At 38.2% G+C, this 26,929-nt stretch overlaps 1 protein-coding gene across 3 annotated transcripts in view; it reads right to left on the reverse strand.

Annotated features, from left to right (window-relative positions):
• LRP4 (LDL receptor related protein 4) overlaps window positions 1–26,929 on the reverse strand; it is a 2,374,694-nt gene that overhangs the window by 1,085,631 nt on the left and 1,262,134 nt on the right. For all 3 annotated transcript variants that reach the window (XM_044082533.1, XM_044082532.1, XM_044082534.1), the window contains exon 5: window positions 26,126–26,242. In XM_044082533.1, coding sequence (XP_043938468.1) covers window positions 26,126–26,242 — 117 coding nt within the window. The remainder of the gene's footprint in view (window positions 1–26,125; window positions 26,243–26,929) is intronic.

Here is a 26,929-nt window from a genome sequence, read left to right on the forward strand (position 1 = left end):
CCTTGCAAAGCCAGGTACTCTCGGAGGCCTTGAACCAGGTTTCTGTGACTGGACAGACATCTACATCCTCCACTGACAGAAGTGCTTCCAAGATGCGCAGTTTTTGGTTTAAACTCCTATCATTTAGCAGCATAACCCTTATTTTGTTATAGTTGGCAATTTTCACGTCAACAACTTTGTTTTTGACACCTTGCCTAAAAAAGGCACTATGGTGGAGGCAAGAGCCTTTGCCAGCAGCTGAAAGCCTAGTGGTGCTAGGTGCATATCATCCTATGCTGACAGAAACTGGATCCCCTTTAAATGACACCAAAAACTATGCCAATTATTGAAATTGATCACTTTTTGTTTACACTGTTTCATCACTCTAGGTGAGGGTAATATGCTACTTAAGTCTATGGACATACCTGCCTGGGACACATACTCAGAGAGCTCAATCACGTCTCTCTTCATGTAGTCCAGTGAGGTATGTCTTAGGCTGTTCTCTCCAACATCACCTGTGACAGAGTCATAATGGTATTTGTTGCTGAGAGACACGAGTGCAAGTATGATCTGACGAATCCTGGCATCGGACAGACAGCTGACTGTGACTTTCTCTTCATCTAATCTGGACTTGAGGAACATCTGTGTGTCTCACTATGAAGTCTCCAATGACAAGAAAATTTGTTTTTTTGAGTGTTATGCCTTACGGGCAGACAGCGGAGTTGCTATGTGTCTTGGGTGCTGTAGGAACAGTGATAGCTGTAGCAGTCTTTTGTTTTGGAGGTGTCTGGTGTTTTAGTAAGTTTTTTGACAGAACCTCCGGGTATGTTGATTTACGTGTCATATGCGTACTGTGTATAAGTAGTTGTACTTGTGCAAGAGTAGTGGTTGGTGAGTTGACAACCTCTTCAGTGTTACTGAGTGCAAGAGAGCAGGGATTGAACATTTTTGGTGTTGATACATCTCTTGCACTCAGTACTAAAGTGAGTTATTAGTAGAGGGCTGTCAGTGTACATGAGACCTAAGTCAATACGGCTGGCTGGAGAAACAACAGTAGTCCAACTGTCCATAATGTTAGGTTTGAAGAACTGTTATCACAAGGGGGGGGGGGGGGGTACTTTCAGGACTTATCTGGGAGGCGCTCTGTAGATGGGCATTCCTGATGGGGATTGTGGCTGGTGGTTTAACAGGTTACTGCTCACTAGCAATACTTCTTAGACCAGAAATGTTCTGAAGATGAGGACTACACTAATGTAATACAGCTGTACCTAAGAGAGAAACTGTTGAAATTATCTTTCTGGCTAGTGCAAACAAGCAGAAACCTACTCAAATGCAGGGCTTAAATATCAGATGCTAAAAACTTACAAAAAAAAAAAACTCAAAAGTAATTAGTGTGCTTACTCCAAGCCCTAGACCAATCATCCTTCACCAGGCAGGTTCCAATTTGCACACTTCTCTCACAAGGGTGCTAAAGGGCCCCTTCCAAACAAAGAACTGAAATAAATAGGACATGCTGGAGGGACATATTCATAACCCAGAGGCTCCCAGGTTAGGCAGAGTCCCTCATTGACTCTCTTCAAGAGGAATCTTGATGAGTGGATGGGAGATCGTAGGTTTACCCGGGTATCACTTCTGTGTCACTGTTAGACAGAGGCACAGTATACTAACCTCGAAAAAGGGCATAGCAAAATTAATTAAAAATGGGTGGTGAAAGCCAAACATACTCTGATTAGGCTTATAAATGCCCTAGGGCAGATAGCCTAGTATGAACCTATGAACCTATAAGATGACTTAGAAAATGTGCTCAAAATACAACAGTCACAACATACAGACCCAGATGCAGCAAACTATACTAACTTAGGCGGGGAACACTAAAAAATGTTTTAAATAGCAGAAAAACAGCAAGGAAACACCATTCTTTTATGTAACTAGCCATAACACAGCTACTTCTTCACCATCTCTAACTATCGGACTACCATCTATCCTTCTCCGCTATCTCCATCTATCTTTTACCTGGACCTCCTCAGTACGCCTTCATAATTTATAACTATCTTCATCCTATAATTACTTCACTGTCTTATTTACAGCTGATTCCATTTTTAAAATAGACTCTTAGAAGCTTAATATTAACTAATATTTTACTGAATTAACTGTCATGTTTTCATTAATCGTCATATTACTATTCTATGTATATACGCATACTATGTTTTGATTAACTATCATATCATTACCATTCTATGCATGTATGCGCATTTATTATACAAATCATGTACAACTGCCTTCTACTCATTCTGTGAAGTGGAACATTTCTCCCCAGGCCTCCACTGATAAAGAAGACGAGTCCAGTCGGGCTTTTCTGGAAAACAAAAGCAATAAATAAATAAATATGACTGCAAACACCTGTGAATACAGGAGGAAGAAATGGAAGGTCCAGCAACTTCCAGACTTAACTTGTGTGAAGTAAAAAAAATCAGCTTAATCTCACATAGAAGTGTTATACTGCATCTATAAGATAACTGTCATTTTAAAAAATATATGTTATCAATACCAACAATCACTTTCTGCAGTTGGGCAGGTTTGACCTCCTCTGAAAATATATTCTATAAGTACGTCTGTTCTTTTCAAAATCACAGTAAAATAGACACAAAGACTTGAACCTGAATCTACTACAAAGAAGAACTTCAAACTAAGGTTTGCAAAGGGGCGTCCTAGAGATGTGTAAACAAACTACAGTTGTTTAACATGCCTTTTTCTCTTTTTAGTCTGGGAGGATATTTTATAAACTACTCATAAAAAAGTAGCATTGCTGGGTGTTCCTTACCACTATAAGTCACTTTACAGATAATGCTTTTTTTATTTCTCTAATACCTGGTCTATAACTTAGCGTTTTCCTTCACAACTCAAATCAGGGTATCAAAGGTAAATGCAATATGAATGGGCATTTACAGCAAAAAATCAACTACCCTGTTTCAAGGATGTGGGAAAATGTCAATGTATCCAAAAAGTCCAAAACATACACTGTGAAGCAGTAGGAAACCCTTCCAGTCAGCCAAACTCTTCCGTCCAAGCTGTTTTTATTCTTCCAACATACAAAGACACAGATTGAACACTTTCATCCCCTAAACTTCAAGTCCCCAGTTTAGGGGATGAAAGTGCTCAATCTGTGTCTTTGTATGTTGGAAGAATAAAAACAGCTTGTACTGAAGAGTTTGGCTTTACACTGTGGTTACTTTTGGTTTTTATTAATGTATCCAAAAAGTCACACAGGCAATGAAAGAACATATAAACTTTACATGGACTGTGTCTAGAGATAAAGACTGAACCCTGAACCCTGGAAGTGCCATATAAATAGTTGACATGGAACCTTTCACAGACTGACCGCAGCAGGCAGTATTCCAAGGCCAAAAAAGTCCCAATGAAGTACAGGTACAATAAAGAAGTGTCTCTTAATATAGCTCTTGAACATTATGTCATGTTTTTTGTGCTGAATACCCAAGCCCAGCCACAACAAAAAATAAACTGGATTGTCAGTCACAGACGATGGTAAGCTGTGACAGGAGACAAGACAGCAATTTCCATTACACAATGACGAAAAATTAAAAACATAATTTTACACAAGTTTACACAGAATGTCTTCAATATACTTTACATTCTCCTACTTGCACACAATAAAAATGCGTTGCCGCAGAAAGGAACACTAAAGAAAGCCTAGTGTAATCATCATGACAGCACTCTGCAAACTGCTTAGTAGGTTCACTCCTATTTACTACTGTAAATGAAGCTGAAAGCAACTTACCCCATCACTGACTCCAAATACCTAGAACAATCTGATCCACCCACAGTACAAGTATAGTAAATACAGTAAGGAGATACAGAGCTGTCGTATTACAACTATTACAACAGCATGAAATCTAGATGTCAAAAATGAAATCTGATGAAGGAAGCAGGTTACTTGTCTGGGAGTCCCACTACCCAGAAAAGCATGCACAAGATAACAGTCTACCCATAAGTTGTACTAACTCAAACAAACCCACATGGGTTGGTAGTACGAAGTACCAAGTGAAAGTGAGTGGACAATACTGACAGCTGGGTAGTTAAAGTACAGCAGTACAAATGTTCATTGTACAAAGAGGGGCATGTAAGTGCAAAGACTCTAAACTGTTGCAACCCCTTCACTGAAAAAAAAAAAAAAACAATATTTGCATCTGTGTACACTGCACGTACCTGCTGACATCCACACATAATTAGTGCACTGTTAGGACAAAGACTGTTAATCCAGTACAACACAAAGTCAGGGATTACTTGACCTGGCGCAGTACTGCTAGAAGCATAGCTAAGGTGGGATGAAGGGGAAGCCACATTGGGTGCAATCGGCAGTAGTAAATACTGGCATTTATTTCCATGCTGGGACTTCTGAATGCCAGAATGCATTTGCTCCTGGGACTGATGTTCATGCTTCATGTGGTGTATCAAGCAACTTGCTACAGTTTTTTTTAAAAGTAACCACCAAACATACACCACTGGAAAGCAGTGTGTTAATTAAAGACGTTTTTCCATTTACTTGAGTACTTTTGTTTGTCCACGGACTCTGTTTCCAGTGGTGTATGCTTGGTGGTTACTAGTGAATTCTACACCACTAATTTCCTTCTTTTTTGCTGCTTTTTTTAGAAGTAGACAACAGCCTTTTTTTTTTCAACTCATAGTTGAGGAGGTGAAACTGAGGGTAGGGTGAGGAAATGAAATAAATGCTTCTAGTGAAAATGTGAATATATATGAAGAAAAACAGTAACGTTTCTGTAGCTAAGGTTCAGTGTTAGCCTTCAGATCCAGAACGTCATCAACTTTTAATCAATGAGTGACATTTAAGTGTAGGGACTAACTGAACAACTGATGTAATAATTAAGTGAAAATTGTTAATAAGAAAACATATATGTATACTGCAGGACAATAACAACAGAAACTACTGATGTATGTAAACCAGTGTTATAACTTAAAATGTGATGATTTAATAAAGATATTTAAAAAATGAACACGTAACATCTGCCATAAAAAGTTTCAAAAGGCTGTCAATCTACTCTGATGGAGAGTAGATGGCATCAGCCTTCCGAAGGGCAGAAAGAATAAAATCTGAAGCTTCCAGGAAGTATAATAAGGATCCTTCAGGGAAGGCCTCAAGGATGGAAGGAGCAGGGCTGTTTCTCCTTACCCAGGAAGTATAATAAGGATCCTTCAGGGAAGGCCTCAAGGATGGGAAGAAGCAGGGCTGTTTCCCCTTACCAGGAAGTATAATAAGGATCCTTCAAGGAAGGCCTCAAGGATGGGAAGAAGCAGGGCTGTTTCCCCTTACCCAGGAAGTATAATAAGGATCCTTCAGGGAAGGCCTCAAGGATGGGAAGAAGCAGGGCTGTTTCCCCTTACCCAGGAAGTATAATAAGGATCCTTCAGGGTAGGCCTCAAGGATGAGAAGAAGCAGGGCTGTTTCCCCTTACCCAGGAAGTATAATAAGGATCCTTCAGGGAAGACCTCAAGGATGAGAAGAAGCAGGGCTGTTTCCCCTTACCCAGATACTAGTTAAGTCACTTCCAGGAGGAAAACAATATGGCTTAAAGGTCAGTCCACGATAAATTTCATCAGCCTAAGAGTCTCCTGAAATTGGGTGTGAGGCATCTAATGGACAGCTGTGGGGATGGTCTTGTTATACTCGACATAATCTCAAGGACAAGGCACTCTGGATCCTCAAGAGGCCCATTTACAGGCCTCTCTTACAACTAGGTCAGAGAGGACAGACTCCACATACACAAAATGTGTGGCAGGCAAATGCTGGGCATCAGGCAACAAAGCCCTACTGTCCAAGGAAACCTATTCAGAGGTGACATTTAGTCTTGTGAGACGTGTGTAAAGCTAAATGTTGGGACAAGTTCATGTTCTGTAATGCTTCAGTTTCAACAAGATATCAAACAGATGCCATCTGTCTAACATCTGGGACAATCCTGTGTGTTGAACTAGTGCAGGATGGCCGTGACTGGAGAGTCCTAAATGACAAAAAAGGAGTTCAGGCACAAGAAGACAACTTCTTGGTCCCGAGTATCAACTGCCATGCCAGAACTGTGGGCAGTACAGGCACAATAATGTGCAGTCTCTAATGTGCAGAAACAGTGCGGGCACTCCAGAATGCATGCCCCCATTATCAGCTGACAAGTGACAGCTTGTTCCCTTGTTAGTAGAGGGGAACTTGTGACTCATAGGTGTATTACAAACGAGGAGGATGACACCAGCATCTGGCCTCCCACTCTCTTACTTTCCAATGCTAGTCCAGCACTGGTCTGCAAACATTAAAAGGAATCCTCCTGCCAGTCCCTGCGCCGGGTACCATCCATAACTGCCATCTTGAAAAAAGTGAGGCAGGCCTTAAGCTCTTGCAGTCACTGCCTGTGGACAGCTAAGCTGAAACACTGGAACTTGTACCCATGTTTCACAGACTGCCACCCACAACACCCACACCCACACCCCCACACACACACCCACACCCCCACACACACCCACACCCCCACACACACCCACACACACACACACACACACACACACACACACCCCACACACACACCCCACACACACACCCCCACACACACACACCACACACACACACACACACACACACACACACACACACACACACACACACACACACACACACACACACACACACACACACACACACACACACCCACAAAGCTCCAAGGGAGTACATTAAGTGCCAGTGTGGATCCTGGCTCAAGTTCTTTAAATAACAGCATCTTAGGCATTAAGCTTGGGAACGTCTCCATGACAAATGTTAGGATTACAAACCAAACTGTGCCAAGGGCACACACTAACCAGATCCACAAAGGCTGCACATGCTTTTCAACCTAACATGTTAGACAACAGTGTACACCAGAAGGATGAGTGTGTGTGCCCTCCTAAGCATGGCAAGAAGGGAAAGCTCATACCATATAATGAAGAAGTGCTTAACACACATTTCAGAACTTGCAACACTATGCTCACGGCTCACTGATCTATCCAATTACTACTTTGACAGAGACCATATTCGGCTGTGTTATGAACCATTTAATAAAAAAGAAAATTCTGCACATGGCATGTACTATCAGGAAAGTTAAACTAGATGGGCAAACTGTGATTCAAACACAGTTCAGCCACTGCAGTAATAAACACATTGATATTCCATCTCATATGCAGAAAAGTAGGGTCTACATCTGAGCTCTGGCATAATGATTTGCAGCTCTGCAAATGATTTAGCTAGTCATCCTGATGGCACATAGAGATGGAGCCCTGACTATGACTGAAGCAACCAGGGTTTGAATAGTGGCTTGGACATCTGGCAGAGCTGGCGGGGTGGGGGGTGTGGGTGGTGGCTGTCCTGAGGTGGGGGGCCTAGGTTGATGGGTGTTGATTGTTCAAACCTAGGTTGATGGGGGTTGATCGTTCAAAGTCCTGGTGAAGGCCAGGGCCAAGTGGTCACAGGGCTGGATATGTGGGATGGCTGAGGAATCGTGGCTGCTACACAGCCCTCTTCAGAGGCAAGTATCAACTGTTTTCCCAGCTTAACACAGCTATGTTGACAAGAAGGAGGGATATGGTGAAGAGAAAAGGCTGGTGCAAACAAAGAAGGAACGTACAGACATCCAATCCATTCCATCTCCAAGATACTGCTCTCCAGTTGTGGCTCTCAATGTGCTGGTCTGTTTTATGCAGGAATAATATCATAGTAGCACTGCTCTGTACTCCCCCCTCCTTCCCCACTGGCAGCATCAAAATCATGGGCTAGTTAGTACCAAAGTTGGAGGTATGACACATCTGGAAAAGTGCTTAAAAGGTGAAGGCCAGCTGCAGCACCAGGGCTGTCCCATACCAAAAAGAAGCAATAATCATGTTAACAGCTGGAACTTTTACTGACAAAAGTATGCAGAATTGTGAGGAAGTGCAATAAAATGACATCACAAACTCACCAGACTTTAACAAGTCTTATACCTGTACAGCTCCATGTAAAATACAAAGTTTAAGGGTTTTGTTATACACATAGGAAATTACACCATAATATAACCCCCAATGACTCAATGTACACGCAGCAAGTTATTTTCTGCTGTGTGCATATGAGATTGTATGACTACACAAGAACAATGAATGTTATAATAGCAAACCCTAGCTTAAGTTGGGCTTGTTTTGTACAATAACACTGTTCTTTGGTAACTTTCTAATACTAAATACAAATGCCACTTGCAAACTATATATTGTAACCTAAACGAGGGGAAGGGATAAATGTAAAAATATATTCCCTTTTATGGCATTATATACAACATGTAATGCACAGACAACTGAATGTTCAGAGTGAAAAGTCTGTTTTATTAAATGGACTGGCTGACATTGTCTTACCATTGGTAATGCTACTGGAGCTCTCCTATGCCATCCAGTCATTAAAGACAAATATCTTTCACTGTGAATATCAGTCCTCTTGTCACTAATGCATGTCAATGCTTTCCAAACTTGAGGCATTCCTCTTAAGGTCTTACCTCATACAGATTTTTCCCTTTCCAGTCAGAAACATGTCTAGAGATCAAAGATCATCTAGGATCCACATGTATTTACAGTTATCTGTGGCGGAGTGCATGGCGAATCTCATACATTTTCTCCCAGTTATTATGGTGAAATATTAGTATAACGTTAGAAAGCTCAATTTTGCAAAGAATTAGTTCTTAATGAAATGTAGTTACTGTTTAGCTGAATCTGCGTCTTCTTGATCTCAAGCACATGAAAACATCAGGCATGTTTGTCAAGAACTACATATTTTAGTACCTACAAATGTATTACTTTAGTAATGCTGTCCTTCCACCTTAACCAACTCCTCCTTTTGTGTTTGAACTGTCCCATAATTCCTCTTCTCTCTAATGAATTTTGTCTTTGAATTATGTGGTCAAAGTATTTGAATTTTAGACTATCAGGCCTTCCAATGCACAATCGGGATTTGATATTCTTGTAGACCATGGAACCCTCAAAAGTTTTCTCCAACTCAAAGTTCAGCTCATGCATCCACAGCTTTGGCCATATGGACCTAGGTTGACAATATGAGGAAAATTGCTCTTTAAAATATCACTACTTGCCACAGCTGTCCTGTCATGAAAGCGACCATAATTTAATTTCATGGCTGCAATCTCCATCTGCACTGATCTTTGTTCCTTGGAAAATAAAATGAATCTCTGCCAGCAATTCATAACTTTTAGTGTTTTAAATGTTAAAACAACAAGCCAGATTTTGTACTGCCTCCACTTCAACACACTCAAACGCTTACTCACATTCACTGACTACAGTGGTATCATCTCCATATCTGAAACTGTTAACATTTCTCCAACCAGTTTTAATTCCAGTATCTTGGCTGATCTAACCCTGCATTTCACACAATATATTCATGTAGGCTATCAAAGTACAGCCTTACTGCACTCCTTTCCCAGTCTTGAACCAGTTATTCCACGTTTAGTTCCTTCTACTTCTGCATGCAGATTCCTCAGAAGGTAAATAAGGTGAACCAGTATCTGCCTTTCTGAACTCATGACAGCTTGCCATGGCTCACACAGACACATGCATTACAGTAAATCAATAGAGAAGAAGTAAATGTCTGGATTGCAGGAATCTTTAGCTTATATATCTACATTTCATATACTGAGAGGGTCCACACTGCAGGAATCTTTAGCTTATATATCTATATTTCATATACTGAGAGGGTCCACACTGCAGGAATCTTTAGCTTACATATCTATATTTCATATACTGAGAGGGTCCACACTGCAGGAATCTTTAGCTTACATATCTATATTTCATATACTGAGAGGGTCCACACTGCAGGAATCTTTAGCTTACATATCTATATTTCATATACTGAGAGGGTCCACACTGCAGGAATCTTTAGCTTACATATCTATATTTCATATACTGAGAGGGTCCACACTGCAGGAATCTTTAGCTTACATATCTATATTTCATATACTGAGAGGGTCCACACTGCAGGAATCTTTAGCTTATATATCTATATTTCATATACTGAGAGGGTCCACACTGCAGGAATCTTTAGCTTACATATCTATATTTCATATACTGAGAGGGTCCACACTGCAGGAATCTTTAGCTTACATATCTATATTTCATATACTGAGAGGGTCCACACTGCAGGAATCTTTAGCTTACATATCTATATTTCATATACTGAGAGGGTCCACACTGCAGGAATCTTTAGCTTATATATCTATATTTCATATACTGAGAGGGTCCACACTGCAGGAATCTTTAGCTTATATATCTACATTTCATATACTGAGAGGGTCCACACTGCAGGAATCTTTAGCTTATATATCTACATTTCATATACTGAGAGGGTCCACACTGCAGGAATCTTTAGCTTACATATCTATATTTCATATACTGAGAGGGTCCACACTGCAGGAATCTTTAGCTTATATATCTATATTTCATATACTGAGAGGGTCCACACTGCAGGAATCTTTAGCTTATATATCTATATTTCATATACTGAGAGGGTCCACACTGCAGGAATCTTAAGCTTATATATCTATATTTCATATACTGAGAGGGTCCACACTGCAGGAATCTTTAGCTTATATATCTATATTTCATATACTGAGAGGGTCCACACTGCAGGAATCTTAAGCTTATATATCTATATTTCATATACTGAGAGGGTCCACACTGCAGGAATCTTTAGCTTATATATCCATATTCCATATACTGAGAGGGTCCACACTGCAGGAATCTTTAGCTTATATATCTATATTTCATATACTGAGAGGGTCCACACTGCAGGAATCTTTAGCTTATATATCTATATTTCATATACTGAGAGGGTCTACACTGCAGGAATCTTAAGCTTATATATCTATATTTCATATACTGAGAGGGTCCACACTGCAGGAATCTTTAGCTTATATATCTATATTTCATATACTGAGAGGGTCCACACTGCAGGAATCTTTAGCTTATATATCTATATTTCATATACTGAGAGGGTCCACACTGCAGGAATCTTTAGCTTACATATCTATATTTCATATACCGAGAGGGTCCACACTGCAGGAATCTTTAGCTTACATATCTATATTTCATATACCGAGAGGGTCCACACTGCAGGAATCTTTAGCTTACATATCTATATTTCATATACCGAGAGGGTCCACACTGCAGGAATCTTTAGCTTATATATCTATATTTCATATACTGAGAGGGTCCACACTGCAGGAATCTTTAGCTTATATATCTATATTTCATATACCGAGAGGGTCCACACTGCAGGAATCTTTAGCTTATATATCTATATTTCATATACTGAGAGGGTCCACACTGCAGGAATCTTTAGCTTATATATCTATATTTCATATACTGAGAGGGTCCACACTGCAGGAATCTTTAGCTTATATATCTATATTTCATATACTGAGAGGGTCCACACTGCAGGAATCTTTAGCTTATATACCTACATTTCATATACTGAGGGGGTCCACACTGCAGGAATCTTTAGCTTACATATCTATATTTCATATACTGAGAGGGTCCACACTGCAGGAATCTTTAGCTTACATATCTATATTTCATATACTGAGAGGGTCCACACTGCAGGAATCTTTAGCTTACATATCTATATTTCATATACTGAGAGGGTCCACACTGCAGGAATCTTTAGCTTACATATCTATATTTCATATACTGAGAGGGTCCACACTGCAGGAATCTTTAGCTTATATATCTATATTTCATATACTGAGAGGGTCCACACTGCAGGAATCTTTAGCTTATATATCTATATTTCATATACTGAGAGGGTCCACACTGCAGGAATCTTTAGCTTATATATCTATATTTCATATACTGAGAGGGTCCACACTGCAGGAATCTTTAGCTTACATATCTATATTTCATATACTGAGAGGGTCCACACTGCAGGAATCTTTAGCTTACATATCTATATTTCATATACTGAGAGGGTCCACACTGCAGGAATCTTTAGCTTACATATCTATATTTCATATACTGAGAGGGTCCACACTGCAGGAATCTTTAGCTTATATATCTATATTTCATATACTGAGAGGGTCCACACTGCAGGAATCTTAAGCTTACATATCTATATTTCATATACTGAGAGGGTCCACACTGCAGGAATCTTTAGCTTATATATCTATATTTCATATACTGAGAGGGTCCACACTGCAGGAATCTTTAGCTTATATATCTATATTTCATATACTGAGAGGGTCCACACTGCAGGAATCTTTAGCTTATATATCTATATTTCATATACTGAGAGGGTCCACACTGCAGGAATCTTAAGCTTACATATCTATATTTCATATACTGAGAGGGTCCACACTGCAGGAATCTTTAGCTTATATATCTATATTTCATATACTGAGAGGGTCCACACTGCAGGAATCTTTAGCTTATATATCTATATTTCATATACTGAGAGGGTCTACACTGCAGGAATCTTAAGCTTATATATCTATATTTCATATACTGAGAGGGTCCACACTGCAGGAATCTTTAGCTTATATATCTATATTTCATATACTGAGAGGGTCCACACTGCAGGAATCTTAAGCTTACATATCTATATTTCATATACTGAGAGGGTCCACACTGCAGGAATCTTTAGCTTATATATCTATATTTCATATACTGAGAGGGTCCACACTGCAGGAATCTTTAGCTTATATATCTATATTTCATATACTGAGAGGGTCCACACTGCAGGAATCTTTAGCTTATATATCTATATTTCATATACTGAGAGGGTCCACACTGCAGGAATCTTTAGCTTATATATCTATATTTCATATACTGAGAGGGTCCACACTGCAGGAATCTTTAGCTTACATATCTATATTTCATATACTGAGAGGGTCCACACTGCAGGAATCTTTAGCTTACATATCTATATTTCATATACTGAGAGGGTCCACACTGCAGGAATCTTAAGCATTACCTTGCAAGTTATGTGAAACAAGTGCAAGTGTTCATTTACCTGAACACCCTTTAGTACTGTCCTTTTATGAAACTAGAATATAAATCAAAGTTTTTGAATCTGATGGCCGCTGCTTGTAATGTTTTCTAAATTTGCTGGCAAATTCCAAGTACCAGGATAATAGCATAATGTTGCAGGAAATAAGCAATTCAGCTGAATGCCATCACTTCCTGTGGCCTTGTTATTAGCAACACTTTCTAGGGACCATTTAAATTTACTCTCCAAGATGTCTAGGCTGAAAATCAAAAAACAAACCATTGCACGCATCACTGACATTAGGGACCTTCTTGTGTAGTCATTCTGTATATTTCTGCCATCTCTCCTCTCTCTGAAACTCTGCATTCAGTAACACATATTTTCCTTATTTCTACTGTCTTTTGGTCACCTCCATTCCTTGAACACTTCTAAAGCCTCAACATACAGCCAGTGAAGTATACAGGCACCTGTTAAAACACAGCATTTTGGCCTCTGTTATAGTCTTGATAAGCCGGACGGTATGGTGTTTTCTTTTAATTTCGGTAAAGTGTTTTCTTTATCAAATCTTCTATCTTTTCTTAACAAGATTGCACTGTCTGAAGGCTTTTGGTGTCTTGGAAGTGTGGAGAGGCTGAGATAATAATTCATTCATTTCAGTTATACTAGCTATTTCTACTCCGTCCTATGTAAAACTTCTACTCCCTGTTTAGTAACAATTTGAAGTTACAACACTTAACTGTGCAGCAACCTTCAACTGGTTCTGTGTATGCTGATATAGCTCTTTACATTTACTTATTTATTTGACATTTGTTGACCAGGTTAGTCTACCTGAGCTACTCTTGCCCTTTTTCAGTAGAGGTACAAGGAGTAAAGCTCCACAGTTAACACACATGAAAAGAACAGTACAGTATATAAATATAGGACAGTACACAGCTTACAATTTACAACTTATAATGCAAAGGCAACAAGGTTAAATACACACTACATGATCTTACCAAGAATACCATCAGTAAAGATGAAGCTACGTAAAATAAACATATTTGATTAGGGAGTTAGCACATGTATTTGAGCTAGTTACAATGGGATTTCACCATTATACTTGTAGAGTACGGATGAGAAAAAAAACGGAGAGGTGGGTTGGCGACTACTGAAAGAGGTGAGAGTAGAACAGTTAGGGAGGATGAGTAACATTGGCAGATCATAGTTCTTTTCAGAAAGTTTTTGGTGGCAGTTTTGCACTGATTTGGTTGCTTAATGCTTATGCTTCTAATATCCAGTGGAAGTTTGTTCCAAGAGAGGCCAGGGGAGTAACTATAAAGGTTTTGTCCCATTTTGCTTTTTGGTTTGTAGACTTGGAGTAAGTATTGGTTTGAGCCTCACAGATTCCTAGAAAGAGGGGGACAAGTGAGGAGATGCTGGGAGAGAATGGAATGAATGACCTGAAGCCAGGGTTGCCAGACGTCCCTATTTGGGCGGGACTGTCCCAAGACCAGCAGCCTGATCCCGAGTCCCACCCTGCCGGTTTAAATCCCGGCCAGCCTCCGCTTTGTTTTTTTTTTTGATTGTCCAGTATACCTGGCATACAGGCCAATCAAAAATCGCTAAACACGGAGCTTCTTGTGTTCCGCATTAAAGAGAAGTAGCTCCGTGTTTAACGATTTTTGATTGACCCGTATGCCGGTATACGGGCTAATCAAAAATAGCTAAACACGGAGCTACGTCTGTTGAATGAGGAACTGCAATGTTCCGCATTAAACATGAGAAGCTCCGTGTTTAGCGATTTCTGATTGGCTCATATGCAGGGGCGGCTCGTGCCATCGGACTGCAGCCCCCTCAGCAAGAAAAGGAAAAAAGAAAAAAAAGTACTTTTTTATTTTTAGTGTCTTTCGTTTTTCATCTCTGTCAGCCGGCTGCTTGCTTTACGCTGACTGACGAGCATGCGCACTGTCAAATTCCGGGTTGCGGCGGTTTTAAAAAAATAAATTTTTTTTTTCTCTTTCTACTTGGAGCTGCAGTCTGGGGAGTCAATTAAGGCATCAGGGTGATGCCCAGCAGTCTATGCGGTTCCAAACCGCATAAAATTGGAAGGGGTTCGGACTGCCACGCCCGCAGGCACGTACATGACGTGGATGGGCTAAGTGGCTGCTGATTGGTTCTCGCTCTCTTCCCGGGCTTTATGTGCTGGGAAAAGAGGGAGAAGCAAACAGTTGCAGCCAGTTTTGGTTGTGGACTTGAGCCTTCTAGGATTTATTTGACAGAGACGCTCAATTAGTCTGGTTAGTTTGTACTATTTATCAGTTTGTTTGTTTTGGTTGTGATTTCAGTAAAACATAACCATACATAGAACACTAGGTAATGAGAGGGTGGGGAAATGGACTATACGTTAAGCACTACACATTACTAAAATGTAGGGAAATAGGCAGACTATAGACAAAAGGTCTCTGTCTGGAGGCAAAGTCTACATTTTTTTTCTGTTTCTTTCCTGTACAACTTGTTGATGAAGGACAAAATCTTATTAGTTGCAAGAGGACTTTGTAAAAGTAGATGTGGCAGGATCAAAGCCAAGGTACAAACTATGACAGAGTTCATGTAGAAGTTGAAAGTTTAAGGAAATGCAATGTGCAGAAAGTAAAGGAGGGCCTCAGACCATCTGCATGTTTACTGATCTTACCTGTTTTACAACCAAGCAGATGAAACAAAATAAAGATTTATGTTTGCTGCTACTGGAATCAACATATGTATGTGTTTGTGTTTATGTATTTATGTTATTGCACATCCATCATTTCTGTGCCAAGCATTAGCTGATTTTTTTTTTTTTTACTTGTGACTGTTTCATGCATTTCTAGAAGCACAGACTGGCAGAATTCCTTTGAAAGTAGAATAAAATAGATCTAGCTAATATAGTCTTCTGACTGACTTACTAGAATCCTGGATCTTTTTGAATCTGATACATTCACTAAGTGGGAACAAACTACTGCTCCAGAGAGACTAAGTGTGCTGGATTTTTTTTTACTGCTTGGCGTTGGCGGCCTATTTCGTTTGCTGGCTGAAAGAAGTACTTTCTTTTCTTCTTTCTCTTGGTATGTCTGTATTATTGTCAGTTTAGATGATAGATCTACTATGAGACCATGCTTTTATTGAGAAGTAGATTATACTGAAAATATTAGACCTTTATTTTAATATGATTTTTGTTTTTTTTGTGGCTGTGCATATAATATAGTTTGTTTTGTAAACTGTTTCCATTTTGGTCCAGTGAGTTTAGGAATTAAGTTGGGTGGAAGAAATTTAGCTTTCAGAACTTGGAGCACATATATTAGGGTTCCTAGTTGTGCCTTTGGGATTGCAGGGTCTAGTACGTGCCTGTAACATGGCTGTATTCTTAAATGGAGTCTTTAGTCAAGATTATGAGTGGTATTCATTCATAGTTCAAGTATTTGCATTTGTGCAGCAGTCATCTGCAAATAGCACAGCTATGCCTGTATGCAAATACAATGAATGTAAGCTATTTGTGATGACTATGGCGGAGCAAAAACATATGTGAAGAAATCCTTACTTTTGTAAAAATGCTTAAAGTAGAAAATATTGTTTTTTATTTGAAACTACTGTTAAAATGTAAAGTCTCAATTGATTTGGGACTTTTTCAGATATTATGGACAAGTGTGGCTTTGAGCAAGCCCACTAGAAGTACTGACATGCAGTTAAGGCAAGTGACACACAGCATAATTATTTATAATGAGTTTTAAGATTGCCAGACTTCAAACGTGCACAGAATAATGGTGATAATTCCACAAAGTGTTTCATAGTCTTTTATTTTACAACTATTATGGCAAAAGGACTATTGTGGCCTAGAGTGGTGTCTAATCAAGCAAAGCAAGATATATATATATTCATAGATATGTCATGATACTTTGCTTTTCCTATAAGTTGTTGATATTAAAGATATTTGTGCTAGTATACTTATCGGGGAAAAAAAATTCTGTGGCATGACTTTTGAACATACCATTGATGTAGAGACTTTTTTGAACAATTGTGAAATGAAAACATGTTAACCCTCAGTGTAATTATGTTTTCTGTGGTCTGAATATGTCACATGAGGTGTTTCTACTTGCAGTGTGGTACTGTGGACATTAATGAGACTGCAGACAGATCATATCTTTCTAGTCACTGCTTTACATGAAATTAAAAAAAAAAAGTTTGATAGAAATATCTGATCTCTGGGGAATTGAACTTTTACTACAAAAGCAACTGTTAGGGATATTAAAATGGATATCTGTAATGTTTCTATTAATGGCAATATTGGGGAAAGTCTAAGAATTAATTTTAATTGCAGTTCTAGTTATTAGTGATTGTGATAAGCGCTAGTGTTCTCAATGTAGAGAATTTTGTCACTCAAGGGAAACATTGTGATACAACTTGATTGTACGAAATGTAAACTAGCAGGTCATTTTTGGTTTGACTGACCTCAAATGTTAAAGTTAGAAAAAGGCAACTTTTTTTTTTTTTTTACCTGTATTGAATATTCCCAATACAGTGATTAATAAAGTGCCTTCTAATAGTTTTAGAGGACAGGAGCTTGGCCTTCACAGTTCTGGAATCTGATGGAAAGTACACTGATTTACTTGTTAGTAGGGCTTAAATGCTGATGTAAGCAATGCTAATCAAGCAAAAACTACTACCATTGCTAAGAGTAAAAAGGCATAAAGTGAAACAAGGGGGTGAACATAGTAAGAGAGGTGAGGGCTGAAATTTTTTACTGCAAACTGAATGCACATAGCATTAGTAATGAGCTATATAGATATACTATTATAGAATATTTTAGGTAGATAAAGGCTGTGTTTGTTAGATGTCAGTGCTTTGACAGTTTGTCAGAAGTATTAAATGGAATCAAGCTTTTTGGACTTCTGGTTAGGCACTTTGAAGTGGAATTTATGTGCTTTAATGTTCTTTTTTGAATTATTTGATTTAGTTGTTGTTGAACCTGAGTGTTTACCTGTGTGTGATTTTAAAGGCAATTGGGCCAGATTCATTAACTTGTACACGATCTGTGTTCAAGAATATACCCACCACTTTACTTTCTAATCACTCAAAGATTACACTAAGTGTACATTGTAGTTTACACATTGTGGTAACCTTTATGAATCCCCCTCAATATTTAAGGCTACAAGAAAATAAGAAAATCAAAATTAGGAAGAAGAAAGAAGTTATGCGTATGTTGTCTATTCACTCAGAACAGAGTACACTTAGTGTAGGCATTAATGAAATCCAGGGATTTTCTTCTGGGTTTCTATTTGTATATAAGCCCCTTAACAGTTTGATAGAAAAAAAATCTCTCGTCAGAAATTGTCACCTTTTGTTTTTATTAATTTCTATATTATTCTGCTAGGAGATTTTAGTTGTCACATATAGCCTCATGTGGGAAAGAAAAAATAATTTAATTCTGGAAAGTGGTCATTTAATATTAAAATTTCAGACTTCATATTCTTCACAAAGTACACAGTAACACAAAACCTTTTATTCTAGCAATTTTCTAAGCTTATAAGATGAATATTTGAAATTTGTCCCTATTTTTGGGACTGTATTCCCCCATTATTTTTTTGTGCTAAGGTTGACAGCTATGGCAAGAACTGAATTCATTGGATATGTTTGAGGGCTGTATTCTCCCATTACTGGGTTTGTCCAGGTGTTTTGTGCTAAGAGGTTGACAGCTACAGTGAGAACTGAATTCACTAAATGATAGCCATTTAAGTTTTAGTCTTCCTCTCTTTTACAAAGCAGCTGATTTGGCATAGTGGTATGTTGCTCTGACTGTTTTGCACAGGGACCTGGATTCAAGGCTGGGCAGTAAAATGTATGGTGGTAATACAGCATTTTATTCTACCAACTTTCCAAGATTATACAAGCAATGTTTGTGTCCCTGGTTTTTGGGCTTTTGTCCCCCCCCAATACATTTTGACTTTTTCTAGATTTTTTGTGCTGCGAAGTTGAGATACAGTTGAGTATTGAGTAGATTTTACAAGGAGCTGAGAGCTGCAGGGGAAGAGAAGTTTAGTGCTGCTTATGCTGAGTCTGCTTGTACTGTTAATAGCACAACAGGTTATGTATTTGCTTTCGATGCAGAAGGCTGTGGGTTCTACTCCCCCAAGGGGTGGATGCTGCCGTACTGAGAATGTCCTCATTGGCGAAGATACTAACTAGCAGCAACCTCTTCATTAATTACAGATCTCTTTAATGTGGAATCATTTAGATGACTTACGTCTGCAGAGATTGTGCATATTTACTGATACTGGTGTATTGTATAAGTTTGAGTAGACTTTTTTATAATGGAAATGTTCTTAATTGGGCAGTTTTGTCATTATTGGTGTATGCATTTTGTTTCATTGTTTACTGGAAAAATGTTCAAAACAATAAATTTAAAACACCCTCTAACAACTGTACTGTATTATACAAGGAATATAATTTAATACAATCAGGAAGGTGCATCACACAACATGTATGTTTTGTGTGCAAGGGGCCTATCCTTTGAAAACAGCCCAAAGTGAATCTTTATACTACCCAAATGTATTTTCTTTGAATGTGGATTTCACTGCTGTTTCAATGAATGTGAGTTTCAAAGGCAGAGTTTTAATGCTAAGTCTATTTTCATTGTGAGACTGCATTGCTTTGTTTAGCAGATGTTTTAGTGTTTGTGTTGTAAAATACAAAATAAAACTTTCAAATAAAATCCAAATCATCATAGAGGTAAAGCAGTATGCACATTGCAGTGTTTATGGTAAATGGGGCAAAATAGCCAAGTAATGGGACATTGTAATAGCTGCAGGGGGTGGCTCCATTTGACCATGACTTTGTGAGGGGGAAGGATAGCAAACTCAGACAGCCCCAGCTCAGCTGAACTATACCTCCCAACTGTCCAGATTTTCACAGAATGAATAGATTTTTGCTTCTTATTTTGGTTTGTTCCTCATAAAATTTGTTTTTTTCTGGCAAATCATTTAGGAATAAGTCACTAAATAATGACAGACATTGGGTTTCAGACTTCATAACCTTCAGAAAAAATGCATGCTAAAGCAAGACCTGTTCTATCAACTAAGTTTATACAAGAGCAGTTTTTAGTACTGTTTGTATGTTCCCCCAATATATTTGGCCTTGTCCAGATTTCATGCGTTAACAGGTTGAGAGGTACGTGCAAATTGCTTTACAGAATTGGGCATATTCAAACCTCTCAACTGTCCCCGATTTTGGCTCAAAATGTTGCTCTCCCTCTAATCCCTCCGCAAAATGTCAATTTTTGGAAGAAAACATAGAGGGTTTACAATTAATAAATAACTGTAATAATCAGAGTTATAGATTACTTTTATTTCTGAAATGCATGTAGATTCATTTATTTTGTCAGCTGCTCAAGCTAACAGTGCTAATATTAAAAGGTGTCGCTTCTTTGACAGGTTCCCAGCTGTATTGTGTGGCTATTTTATATTTTTGCATCACATTTTTGGTCTATTTTTCATAAAATTGTGGTTTTCTGGCAAATTATTAAAGATTTAAGTAAGAAAATAATGACAGACATTTCAGTTTCAGATTTCATACCCTTCAGAAAATTCATACTAATGCAAGACCTACTATTCTATTAGAAAGTTTATAAGACCAATATTTAAATATTGTCCTTAATTTTGGGCCTGACTTTGTCCAGATTTCTTGCTCTGAGGTTGAGAGGTATGAAATGTGTCAAGGCCATTGCAGTCAGCCAGAGACATTTCAAGCTGTGACATACTTGTTGCACCCCACTCCCCCATGTAGTGGCTCTGGATGTGTCCAAGCAAGGCAAGGAACAGTTATGCAGTGTAAGTGTGCAGAGTATCCCCCTCCCATCCAAGGTAGACACAAGTACTACAGTGGCTTTTCATCCGTTTTGCTTGATTTTGCAGAATGTTCTGGTTTTCTGTAACATTTTTATATGGTTGAATTATGCTTCTTATTATTCAGAAAGTGCCTGTTGCTCTGTGTTTAAGTAGCAATGATTTCATGACCATCAGGTAAGCTTGTCCGAGATTGTAAGATGCAAATAAGCTTACTGTTAATGAATTACCAACATTGAAAGCCTTTTTGTTGTTGCCATGCAGAGAATACTTACATAACTAGATAACGTATAAGCCTTTGGTATTGAAATGCATATGACAGTATTTGTAATAAAGGACAGGATTACAGTATTTTAAGCTCATTACCTTTGTTGGAGCCTTGCCATCATCTTTGCAGGCTTTACCCATAAACTAAACACAATGCCAATCTATCATGTCTGATCCATAACCTGTGCAGTAATCCTTTAAGCAATTTGTCTTGAGCTTGTTTCTTGCTTACTGTTCATTTTTTACTTTGGTCATGTTTTCCCAATGAAACAAGTAGATAGTTGTCAGGCAGCAGGTCTTTTTTTGGATAAGAAACATTTTTACAAGTGGGGGTATCATTGCTACTTTCAGCATGCTACTTGGTACTTTTTATAAAGATGAATATAAATTATAATTAGAACTGCAGTGCAAGGAGAAGTGGTTTGAAATGAGTGCTGCTTGTTCGTCTTGTACTTGATTTTGACTGGCAATCCAGTAATGTATTTAAAAAGTAATTTATTTTTTCATGCCTCACAACCTTTTTGTTTTCATCTAGATATTAAGTAAGCTGTCATGCAGCCAATGCATTGAAATATTTTTTTCTTCTACACTTCATTTTGTCTTGATTGGACTCTCATAATGACAGTTTGGCACCCAGGGCAACATATTTAATTAAAGTCCCAGTTTTTGTGGTTTTGAGTATAGCTCCTCCTCTTTCTAGTTGGCCGCACCCCTTCCCATTGGCCCCACCCATTCAGCCATCTCCTGCAGCCCCCCTTCGATTTGAAGTCATCAGCTGCCACTGCCCGTATGCCGGTATACAGGCTAATCAAAAATCGCTAAACACGGAGCTACTTCTGCTGAATGCGGAACTGCATTGCATTAAACACTAGAAGCTCCGTGTTTAGCGCAGAGCTACTGTTTTAGTTCCACATTAAAGACTTTTTTTTTTTTTTGCTCTTCACTTGCCGTGAAAGACTTTTTTTTTTTTTTTTTTGTCCCTACCTGGCTGGTTGGAAATCTGGCAACCCTGCCTGAAGCTGACAGAGAAGGAGTTGATGGGGAAATTCTAGCCAGTTTAGGCTGTTAAGAGAAAGACCGTGGTGAGATTTATAGGTTTGATTAGCAGAGAATCTGGCAACTTTATTATACGTAATTCCTAATTTTGTTAGGAGAGTGTTGTGAAGACTTGCGAGCTGAAAAGTAGGCTTGGGAGAGGGAGATTTTGGCTTTGACAAGTACTTTTTACCTCTGTAAAGTAGACAAAGTTTCTAGTGTTTTTTCCTGATGCAGCTGTGAACGTGGAGGTCAACTTTAAGTTGGTCATCTATTAAGACCCTGAGAAGCTTAGTGTTTGATTCAACTCTTATGGGTGTGTGCTTGAGAGATGAGATAGAGAAGTTAGATTTGAGGTGGTTTGGGGTTTTAGAAAGAAAAAGCAAGAGTTTTGTCTTTTTAAGATTTAAGATTAACTTATGCTTTGAAAGCCAGTTTTCAATTGATATGAAGGATTTTTGGGTAATGGTATTTAGGTCAGAGAGGGTATCACCAATGGTGATGACTGCAGAGTCGTCAGCATATTGCATGAGAGATGCTTGTGGACAGGAAGAATACAGTAAATTAGTAAGGATACTGAAATGTAATGGGCCAAGAAATGATCCTTTGGGAACTCCCATTTTGACAGGAAGGGGAGGGGAGAGTGTAGAGAGCCATTTTACAGACTGCTGTCAGTCGTTGAGATAACCAGAAAACCAGGAAATTGTAGAAGTGGATAAATTAAGGTCACCAAGCTTGGCCAACAACAGAGAGTTTGAAACTGTGTTGAATGTTTTTGAGAGATCGAGGAAAAGGCATGACACTAACTTGTTACTATCTCTAGCAAGGGAAATGGTATTAAAGGATAGAACAGCTGTAGATGTACTATGTTTTGAGCAAAATCCATGTTGTGTGGGGAGCAACAGGTTTTCTTGTAACAGGTAATCCAGAATTTGTTTGTGCATGCATTTTTCTAATATTTTAGACAAGGGTGATAGGATTGCTACTGTCATGAAATTGAGATTAACTGCTGACCATTTGCCTGGTGTTAATACTGCTGTGACTTTGAAACCAATCCTCGTTAAACTACAACATACTAAATTTTGAAGTTTCCTATTTATTATTCATTTATTTATATTATTTTTTAAACAATTTTATATGTATTTTATAGATATGTAAACTGTTATGTATTATACTGAACTTAGATTTTATACCATCATACGGTTGGCTGACTGTGACTATGTGAGGAGTTTGGCTCTTATATTAATATGTTAATCTCAATATCCATTCATATTCTTTAATTTCTAGGAGGTTATTGACATCTCCGCCTCTCATAGATGTATGCACCATGTCCATCACTCTAAACTTAAGCTTGTGGGTATCATCATTAGTTTTAATGTTTAAACAACACATTCTTTTCATTACTTCTCTTAATTTCAGATTTATGTTCTATAATGCATTCTTTTAGTTTTCTTGTAGTCTTCCCCACATAAAACGAGGGACATTGAGTACAAGTAGCCAAGTAAACCACATTTACACTAGCACAATTGGCTGTGACCTTAAAGGTATACACTCTTTCTGTAACCAGATGGATAAAGGTCTCACTGCCTTTACCAAAAATGTCAACGCAACATGTGCAACCCAAACAACCAAACGTACCAAACCTCATGTTAATTTGGAGGGGTTATGCCCACCAATAAAATCCTTAAAACATAATTTATTTTTCAATGTTCTCATATTTCTATATGAGAAGTAGGGTCTGGGTCCCAACGCGTTTTTGACTTCTGGTGATGCCATCAAAACAACCCAATTTTTTTCTATAATATGTTTAACAGAATGAGTTTTGGGCAATACATACGCTAATATACTCCATCAGTGGGAAACAAAATATGTATGTAGTGACTTTAATATTTTAAATCGTAATGTTTGTTTTTATCAACGATTTGTAGATGATTGCTTCCTTATTTGGAAGGGAACATTTGACGGATTATGCAACTATGTTAACTATTTAAACGGTACAACTAGCTTTTTGAAGTTTAAAATGGAGTATTCAGACAGTTTTGTAACGTTCCTAGATTTACAGGTAGAATTGAAAGAGGGCACAATACATACTAGCATACATAAAAAGGATGTACATGCTGACAGATATATACATAAGAGCAGTATGCATGCTTAAGGGGATAGTAACGGCACAGTTTAGTAGAGTCAGTAGACTTAACACTGATGATTCTATATTCTTGAAACAACTCGAGGAAATACAAACTGACATTTTGAATTGTGGCTATGACTCGGGATTTGTTTCGGAGGTGAGGGATAAAACTATAAAGGATAGAGACATGTTGCTTAGACCTATTTTTACAATGGCTGAAGTGTCGAATATGGATTTGGAGAAAGATAGAGTGGACACAGCTAGAATTAGATATGTAACAACCTTTAATGGCAAAACTCATTCTGTTAAACATATTATAGAAAAAAATTGGGTTGTTTTGATGGCATCACCAGAAGTCAAAAAAGTGTTGGGACCCAGACCCTGCTTCTCATATAGAAATATGAGAACATTGAAAAATAAATTATGTTTTAAGGATTTTATTGGTAGGCGTAACCCCCAAATTAACATGACATTTGGTAGGTTTGGTTGTTTGGGTTGCACATGTTGCGTTGACATTTTTGGTAAAGGCAGTGAGACCTTTATTCATCCGGTTACAGAAAGAATGTATACCTTTAAGGTCACAGCCAACTGTGCTAGTGTAAATGTGGTTTACTTGGCTATTTGTACTCAATGTCCCTCGTTTTATGTGGGGAAGACTACAAGAAAAATAAAATAATACATTATAGAACATAAATCTGAAATTAGAAGTAATGAAAAGAATGTGTTATTTAAACATATTAAAACTAATGGTGATACCCACAAGTTTAAGTTTAGAGTGATGGACATGGTGCATACATCTATGAGAGGCGGAGATGTCAATAACCTCAAAGAAATTAAAGAATATGAATGGATACTGAGATAAGCTGCTGACCATTTGCCTGGTGTTAATACTGCTGTGACTTTGAAACCAATCCTAGTTAAACTACAACATACTAAGTTTTGAAGTTTCCTATTTATTTATATTTTTTTAAACAATTTTATATGTATTTTATAGATATTTAAACTGTTATGCATTATACTGAACTTAGATTTTATACCGTCATATGGTTGGCTGGCTGTGACCATGTAATGAGTGTGGCTCTTATTTAAATTTGATTGTTTCAATGTTGAACTGTTTTAGTATTGAAGAAGGGTGTAGACCCGAACGCTTTGCTGTTTTGTTACATTAAAGTTTTTTTCTCAACGTTGGTGCAAGCTTACAAGATGCTGGAATCTTTGGCTGCAATACAGGTGCTTATAGAACACCCAAATCCAACTACTTAAGATTTACACTGCTTTTCCTTTGTCAAACCTTGCACTGTATGTAACAAAATATGTCAAGTTTCTTCTTAAACTGGAACTATATATGAGCTATGGAGTCACACTTCTCCAATCTGGCTTGTAACTGTATCTATGTAACAGCATGCTCCACCCCTTTTCAACTATTTTATGTGCTTAAGTTATACCCCTTTTCTTGCGTTTAGCCTTGGTCAGTTGAAAATGTTCCTCAGATATGTTCACTTTACAATTACAACTGCAAAGCAAATAAACAAACAAAAAACTCCGGCAAATTTACTTTAGGCAGAATAAAAGTTTCAGGAATCCCTGCTAAGCAGTTTTAAAAGACAGTAGAATGAAGAAATTCTCAGAAGCTCTTCAGATAATACAACGGGAAATAACTGCAGGAAATTCTAAGGTAACTTAACTGAGATAGCACAAATGTCTGTGTAGAGTGAGCTAATATGTATACAACATGTTCTGAGCTATAGCATAAAACTTTTAGACCAAAAGTACCCTGTTAACTTCAAAAGATGAAACTGAGTGACTACTTACGGCAGTTATCCTCATCAGAACCATCTTTGCAGTCCATGTCCCCATCACAATACCAGTGCTCAGCTATGCAGCTCCCATCATGGCAACGGAATTCCTTATCAGAGCACCTGCGCAGGTCTGTACAGAGAATAACAAGACATATTCATCAGATGTGGGGAAAGGGCTTAAGTTTGGTTGAGAACGTAAAGGACATCAAAGGTGCACATGTGCCAAGAGCTGAAGTTTCAAAAATTAAAACAGTTAAGTAATTCGTTAAAAGCTCCAGATTTCACAGCTGCCACAGAAACCTGGCTAAAACCTACCATAACAGATGCTAAATTGCTTCCTCCAGTTATAATACAATCAGATTAGACAGATTTCACAAAAACACTGATGGAATTGCATTATTTTACACTAGTTACTTCACTGTTACCATCTACTCAAGTCCCACCCCCAAATTTGATAACGTAAAACTACTTATTACCACTATGAAAATGAATAACTCTAAAGAAAAAAAACAGTGTATAACTGTCAGTTATATTCTCCAAGGACAGAACATCCCCATACCTGAAAACTTCCTATGCTGGATGACAACAAACATCTCCTATCACTCTTGGTGATGTCAACATAAACTGGCTCTTGCTTCAAATTTTCCTACTACCTCTAGAAACCTCTTCAGTTTCTCACAACTTATACTATCCCCTACAAGAAATATGGCAAAAATTACATCCAGTGATCCATGTTGGATTGGATACTAGTGTCAGATCCAAGTAAATTTAGACAAACTGGCACCCTCCCCAACACCCTAGGTGTCCACCTACCTCC

This window comes from Protopterus annectens, chromosome 9.part0 (genome assembly GCF_019279795.1).
Source record: "Protopterus annectens isolate FY-2018-M chromosome 9.part0, PAN1.0, whole genome shotgun sequence".
Taxonomy (NCBI): domain Eukaryota; kingdom Metazoa; phylum Chordata; order Ceratodontiformes; family Protopteridae; genus Protopterus; species Protopterus annectens.